Here is a 7,813-nt window from a genome sequence, read left to right on the forward strand (position 1 = left end):
GACGGGCGGCGCCGCCGGCGAGCGCGTCAATGTAGCGCTGCCGGCGAGCGCGTACGGGCAACGTCGACCCAACCATCGCAAAGAAGACGGCCACCTTCTGCAGCTTAAAGTATCAAGGTATGATCTCCTATTCGATTATCCAAAGTATTACGTTTCTTCCCATCTGTCAGTTTCCCCCAATTGCACCATTGGGCTAGAAATCAGGCAAAGAGTAAACAGTATCCATATCTCCTGCAGGCTATAAAGTAAGATTTGTGCATGAATGTAATGACTGTATGTGAAAAATGGTTACGAGCGACTTATCATTCTTTTCCACAGAATAGCCAGATCAGAGATTTGTTGGTTAACAAATTAGCTAAAGCATCACATGCAAAAAGAAAGAGAAGAAAGAAGTAATTACAGATTTACATAACTCCTGGTCACTCTTTATGTTCGCCTAAAAAATGAGTCGATCAGTCCCCAGCCTGAGACCATAAAACAACTATTAATCTGCATCACCAGGTAAATAGATACAAATTCAATTAACCTCCCGCTGCACAACAGCAGAGGGGCATGAACTTAGATCAAATCACATATAAAATCATTACGGAGAGAAATAATTCAGACTTAACCGGCTCCTGACTTGTACCTGGAGTAGAACATAACTTTGTGCAACTTTACCGAAACTAACCTCAATCAACAGTCTTCTAGGTTTAACAACGGAAGTATTCAACAAAGTAAATCCTCAGTAATATGCTTGGCCCTTTGCTAGTGCATGAATTTGAGATGAACTTGCTAAAGTACAAAGCAAGAATGCCATACCTTCCTCCCAGGTATCAAATTGCATACCAATTACGGGTTGTAAGTTAGGATCACACTCGGGATCATATCTTGACCCCTGGATATGCAAAATAAAAAGATGTTCAGTTCATAAACTGCAACTCATGCATTGGATGTGAGAAAAAGAAAACTACTTACACAAAACAGAAGACTGCTAGTTCGCGTTGGCGTAGGGTAGCTATTTCCATCGTTTTCGACCTGATGGATCGTGCCCTAGAAATTTCAAGAAAAAAAAACATCAGGTGACGAAAACGGTGTGATGTACATCGATGACCAATACAACAAATAAATTACCAAGGCAAAACTGTTGGCATCATCTTCAACTCCCATTGCCGTAGTTGACCATGGCAAAACTTAGGCGGCACTTCCCATGGACTCCATGGTTGCTTTTTTTTGTGCAAATATAACCACAAAACATCAAGATTTTTACTTAGCATGCGGACAATGTGGATTGCAGTTGCAGCAAGACAAAATGAGGAACATCAACAACTAGTAATTAAATAGAAAGTTCAACTGAACATGATCAAGGGTTTTACAAAAATGAGGAACCGGAACAACTATAATTACCATAGAAAGTTTAATTCAACATTGCAAATGTCGTTTCCACTTCATATCAGCAATCTGGAAGAAGTTCATATACAAGAACCCCACATGAACAACTAGTAACAGAACAACCAAATTCGGTGCTTATACCTCAGATCCTGAGCTGTAAAGGACGATGGCCAGATCCTATTCAACCGCACAGCTGCACAAATCTTCCTTTAGAGTTTGCATAAATATGGTTTTTCTATGCTAGAAAATACAGTACACATTAAGGTTCAGAACACTGCTTATTCAAGTTTGCAAGGGCTATTTTGCACTAGAGTATTTGCAGCCGTGTATCTCATACATAAATCTGGTGCTCATACTACTTAATCAAGTTCGCAATGACACTAGTTTGGAATCAATTAGGGAAAAATCACAAATCGGAAGAACCCAATATGAGCATGATAAATGGATAATGGGATAAGAGAACATACCCTAAGATCATCGAGGTGCAGAAGATAGCCGTCTCCTTTGGGCAGTAGTTCCTCGTCGTCCCCCGGAGCTACAGCGCAGCGGCGCTACATTTACGCGCTCAACGGCGGCAATGGCGTCTTCGTTGGGCGCGACTCAGAGAAGAGGAGGGGCGCTCGTGCTTCAACGGGGCCGAAACTAGGTACAAGACAGAAGGGGAGTTGGTCCAGGAGAGGGGGAGAGGCGACGGAGAAGCCTTCCCGAACCCTAGCGCGCCGCTGGACGGCCTGGTACAGAATAAGGCGAGAGGAGGAAGACGATGTGTGTACAGAGAGGTCAGATCGCTGGATTTAGGTGTACTGCAAGGACTGTTTTGCAAATGTAACGCCAGGCCCATCAACGGACCGGATCCTGTCCCTCTTTTTCGAATCCAACGGCCCATACCGCGCTGGTGCATCTGGTGCATCAGTTCTCTCGTTTCACCGCCAAGATGCTGTCCCTTCTCCGCGCCGCCGTCTCCGGCCGCCTTCGCCGCACCCTCTCCACCGCCGCCGCGCGCCCTCCCTGGGCGATGATGTACCGGATCTCCCTGGGGTCCAACTCCACGGGAAGCGTGTCGTCCTCGCTCGCGCCGCCGCCGTCCGTCTCCTCCGTCTCCATGCCCAGACACGCCCTCGACATCGACCCCTTTCCGCCCCAACCCAAGTGCGTCAGCCTGTTTCAGGGCCTCGTCCACGCCGCCAGCGGCCACGGCTTCCTCCTCCTGGACACCTGCATAGTCCGCCTCCAGACGCATGACCTCAAGTTCCTCTACCAGAGGTTCGCGCGCTTCGTCTGCAACCCGGTCACCGGCCAGCTGCTCCGCCTCCCGGACTTCGACGGCGCCGAGAAGACCTTGACCAACGGCATGGGGCTCCTCACCCAGGCTTACGGCGCCAGCGGGCCGCCCAACAGGTATGCCGCTGCTCAGCTCATCGAGGTCGACGGCGGGCGGCGCTTCCTGCTGCGCCGGTTCTCCTCGGAGTCGGGGGACTGGGAGGAGCTGGTCCTGCCTTCCCCGATGCCGCCTCACCGGCGAATGTACATGATGCACGAGGTGCTGGACTTCGGAGGCCGGCTCTGGTGGGTGGACGTGAGCTGGGGCGCCATCTGCGTCGATCCGTTCAGCGACCGGCCTGAACTCTGCCCCGTCGAGCTGCCGGCACACAGCATGCTTCCTGACCAACTGGCCGAGAGCGAAATGAGGCGGCTTATCAAGCATCGCCACATGGGGGTCAGCGCCGGCAGGCTGCTCTTTGCCGAGGTCGACCCGTTCCATATCAGATCCTTCACGCTCGACGACGAGAGCGGCCGCTGGACGCTGCAGCACCAGGTGTCGGTTGATCTTTTGCCTAGTGGAGGTAATGCCAAGGAGATGCCTTTTGTTGCTGCTGTCGATCCACTGGACACCAACCTGCTGCATCTCAACGTGGACAGAGTTAATTTCAGCATCGACATGTCCAGGAAGAGGATGATTGAGATTACTGCAATACCTAGTGACATGTATCCTCCGAGCGAGGCCGCAACAACCTCCTATCTACCTTGTGTGCTCCCCTCATTTCTTCGATCAAGCACGATTCCAGGTGATCACAGATTCACAGTGACACATTTCTTGAAAAAGGAGCTGTGTTGATGAGACTCCATATATATGCTTAGTCTAATTCATGTGTGTTTGGCCCCTTGTGTTCCACATTTGTTGTGTTCTTGGGGCATGCTTCTAGTTTGTCCAAATGTCTCTTCAAGCATTTCAACCTGATGGTTTTCCAATCATGTTAGCTATTGCCTTGGTCATAGAGAAATTATCTTGAAACATGTATGCAGTATATGAGTGATTTAGCTTTTGAACAGCAATTTTTAGAGCTATGTTCCCTGTCCTGGTACACTGTAGCTTAGGTTGTTCCTATATAATACTCCCTCCGTCCCATAATGTAAGACGTTTTTTGACATTACACTAGAGTCAAAAAACGTCTTACGTTATGGGACAGAGGGAGTAGTTAACGTATTCTCAGTTATGAAGCTGTCCACTTCTTTTCTGAAACTATTTCTCAAATGGAGTTCATCATTGTGGGGATTTTCATGGGAGAAATGCAATGTGTCTTTGGCAATAGCAGTGATGTAAAGTTCTAAACAACTGAATCAGTAGTTGATTCCTAGTTAACGCTGCCAAGTAGCAGCAGCCTTCTTTGGTGATTTGTTCCAAGTTCAAATTTCCAGGCTAAAACATGATTAGAGTTATCTGTTGTTTATGAATTTCTAATTTACACTGCATGTTCTATATTTGACATTCTAATCAAGTTAGGTATTGTCTTGGTTAGAGAGTTTCTTGACAAATATTTACGTGGTAATTTGTACGATTTTAGCTTCTGGTTGCTAGCTTATAATTATGTAAAATGCGATATACTGTACGAACAAATTGTTTCCTGTTACTATTCTGTTCAAATTCTTGTACCTTGATGAAAGGAACCCCTTTTCAGGTAAGAAGTGTGTCATGAAAAACAAGACTTTGGCAGATGTTCTGGTTCGTGTAGACAGACATCACGCTAAATGAAGCGTGCCAAGTTACCATCCAATGCGTCGCTGGGTACTATCTCTTAGCTCATGCTTCTATATTGATCCATTATTACCTGTATGCCATCCACTCACATGTTTAGGATGATATATCTCTTACCCAGTCCATACATTTATGATCTGGCGAAATAATGTTCTGTCCTTTTGCCAATTACAATTAGTATGTGTTGCCTTATATAGTTATATATCATCATCCTCCAGTGAAAAAATGTCATCGTCATTTAAGTTAGCCCGTAATTGGTTAAGTTCTAGTTAGTGTTGCAGTGGAACTAGTATTATTTGTTTTTAATTGGCGCAGATCTCTGTAGAATGTTAGCTACTTGAACCTGTTCCTCCAGTCGTACAGTCTTGTGGTAGCAATTTGTAATCCTGCTAAAAACTATCAACAAGTATTTTAGCATGGACTCTTTATCTAGGAGTACAGTTTTTTAGCATGGACATTATTTGTACTAGCAGCAATGATTAACTGATAAAATGCACAACTATAAATTGGGCAATACATCGTTTTGAGACCTGAAGTGCCATCATAATGTCCAATTGACCATTTTCTTCGCAGCAGTCCTGATGTCAAGACATGCATGTCATTCCAGATGATAACTCATTATTCATTTCACTTTTGAAAAGGACATGCTTTGGTTTTCTATATCTTTTTTTCTTTATGGTGCATTCTTTTACATGTGCCTAATCTCTTGTGTCTATCCTCAGGTTTCTAACAATCAAGTAGTAGCTGATGCGCGATAGGTGATGGTGGGACTCAGATTTTGTGGGAAATCTGGAGATGTTTGGGTTTCGAGATTTTGATGCTTGTTCAGACTCCATACTAAGGCAGCCCGCGCTCATCCCTTCGTAGCAAAAGGCGGATGCATCCACATGTTTAACTCCCTTGAGAGAAACTTATTTGTATGAGACATGTGACGAATCGATGATGAGCGTTTCAGTATTATGCTTATTTGCATGTTACTATTAAGTGTCATTCAATTTACATATACTATGTGATCAAATTAATATGGAAATGGTAGCTGACGTACGTCAGCCAGGAGGCAAGAGCCAGCGAACGCCCTCATCGTTGTACATTGCACATGCACGGATCTCCGCGCAAGGCCACTGCCACACAGATCTTATCCAGTCATTCGTGGTACACTGATTCCTGGCGGATGCGTCACAAAGGTCATGAGGTAGGGGGGTGGAACCCATGACCTCCTGTGCATTACCAATAGGAGTTTTTTTATTTCTTATGGCATGGAATTTTTATTACCAACAGGATGGTATTGTTATCAATAGTAGGATGGAATTTTTATTATTGAGAAGATGGCATTTTTATTATTGATAGATCGCATTTATATATTTGAGAGATGCCATTTTTATTTCTCATGTCATGGCATTTTTATTACCAAGTGCAAGGCATTTTTATTACCAATAGGATGGTATTTTTATGAATAATAATATGGACTTTTTATTATTGAGAAGATTGCATTTTTATTTTTAATGACATGGCAGTTTTATTAACAGCAGGATGACATTTTTTATTAAAAATAGGATGGCATTTTATTATTGAGGGGATGGCATTTTTTTAATTATAGATAGGATGGCATTTTTTAATGTTTGAGAGGATGTCATTTTATTATAGAGGATGGCATTTTTATTATTGAGAAATGGCATTTATATTTTTGAGAGATGGCATTTTTATATCTCATGGCATGGCATTTTTATTACCAATAGGATGGTATTTTTATCAATAACAGGCGGTAATTTTTATTATTGAGAAGATGGCATTTTTATTATTTGAGAGATGGCATTTTTATTTTTAATGACATGGCAGTTTTAATAACAGTAGGGTGGCATTTTTATTAACAATAGGATGGCATTTTTATTATTGAGAGGATGACATTTTTTATTATAGATAGGATGACATTTTTTAATGTTTGAGAGGATGACATTTTAATGTTTGAGGGGATGATATATTTTTTTATAAATAGGATGACATTTTTTAATGTTTGAGAGGATGGCATTTTTATTTTTAGTGGCATGACAGTTTCTTTTTGGAGATAAATTTTTTTATATAGAGGATGGCAGTTTTACAATGTAGCACGACAAAAAACAATTAGAGCATGGTATTTACTCTTTCTCAATTTATAAAGTTCCTTTCCGTTCGCCTTAGGCAAAGCAAGTTTCAACGACTGAAAAAAGCATATTGAATGTCCTGTTGGTCATACAGGTATATGTTTTGATATGAAGAACCTTGATAATGAATGCCAACTATGTCATAGTGATGCATCCCTCGTGAAGGAGTTTCATCGCTTCTTCTTTGAGCTTTTGGAAAATGTCAAACCCATCTGATACATCTTCTTTATTTTCAGATTTCTTGAGCATGTCATCCATAAGAGCTCCCGGCGTATCATACACAAAATGATTAATCAGCTCAAAATCATTACAGTCGTCAGGCTTATAACCATCATCATTGGCAGTATCATTGCTTCCATTGACGTCCCATGATTCCCAATGATAGATCCACCTGGTAGAGGTCCTGAGCATACATATGATATTTATGCGACTCCATTATCACAATCTTTGCATGTACACAAAATATCTTTGGCCCCGTTGTTGTGAGCAAGTGTGAATTGGATAAATTGATTCATACCAGCCATGTATGGTGGCGTCAGCTTCGTTCCATCAGTAATCCATCTACTATCCATTGCATGCACAACATCAAAAGTAAATATAACCAGCTCTGAGATCGGGTTTAGAAAACCATGAGGCTGTTGGAAATATGCCCTAGAGGCAATAATAAATTGATTATTATTATATTTCCTTGTTCATGATAATCGTTTATTATCCATGCTATAATTGTATTGATAGGAAACTCAGATACATGTGTGGATACATAGACAACACCATGTCCCTAGTAAGCCTCTAGTTGACTAGCTCGTTGATCAATAGATGGTTACGGTTTCCTGACCATGGACATTGGATGTCGTTGATAACGGAATCACATCATTAGGAGAATGATGCGATGGACAAGACCCAATCCTAAGCATAGCACTAGATCCTGTAGTTCGTATGCTAAAGCTTTTCTAATGTCAAGTATCATTTCCTTAGACCATGAGATTGTGCAACTCCCGGATACCGTAGGAGTGCTTTGGGTGTACCAAACGTCACAACGTAACTAGGTGACTATAAAGGTGCACTACGGGTATCTCCGAAAGTGTCTGTTGGGTTGGCACGAATCGAGACTGGGATTTGTCACTCCGTGTAAACGGAGAGGTATCTCTGGGCCCACTCGGTAGGACATCATCATAATGTGCACAATGTGATCAAGGAGTTGATCACGGGATGATGTGTTACGGAACGAGTAAAAGAGACTTGCCGGTAACGAGATTGAACAAGGTATCGG

The 7,813-nt window shown here is 42.8% G+C and overlaps 1 protein-coding gene and 1 long non-coding RNA gene across 2 annotated transcripts; one reads left to right on the top strand and one right to left on the bottom strand.

Annotated features, from left to right (window-relative positions):
- Positions 1-225: 225 nt before the first annotated feature.
- LOC125531218 lies at positions 226-1,980 on the bottom strand. Its single transcript, XR_007293122.1, has 5 exons — positions 1,839-1,980; positions 1,513-1,564; positions 1,114-1,205; positions 958-1,032; positions 226-877 (listed from the first exon to the last, which is right to left on the bottom strand). It is a non-coding gene; the product is annotated as an uncharacterized LOC125531218 (long non-coding RNA).
- A 172-nt stretch (positions 1,981-2,152) lies between these two features.
- On the top strand, positions 2,153-5,382 carry LOC125531217. The gene is made up of 3 exons (XM_048695624.1): positions 2,153-3,437; positions 4,329-4,435; positions 5,128-5,382. The coding sequence occupies exons 1-2, from the start codon at positions 2,306-2,308 to the stop codon at positions 4,400-4,402; spliced, it is 1,206 nt and encodes a 401-aa protein (XP_048551581.1). The 5' UTR covers positions 2,153-2,305; the 3' UTR covers positions 4,403-4,435; positions 5,128-5,382.
- The last annotated feature ends 2,431 nt before the right edge of the window (positions 5,383-7,813 follow it).

This window comes from Triticum urartu, unplaced genomic scaffold, assembly GCF_003073215.2.
Source record: "Triticum urartu cultivar G1812 unplaced genomic scaffold, Tu2.1 TuUngrouped_contig_6887, whole genome shotgun sequence".
In the NCBI taxonomy this organism is placed as follows: Eukaryota; Viridiplantae; Streptophyta; class Magnoliopsida; order Poales; family Poaceae; genus Triticum; species Triticum urartu.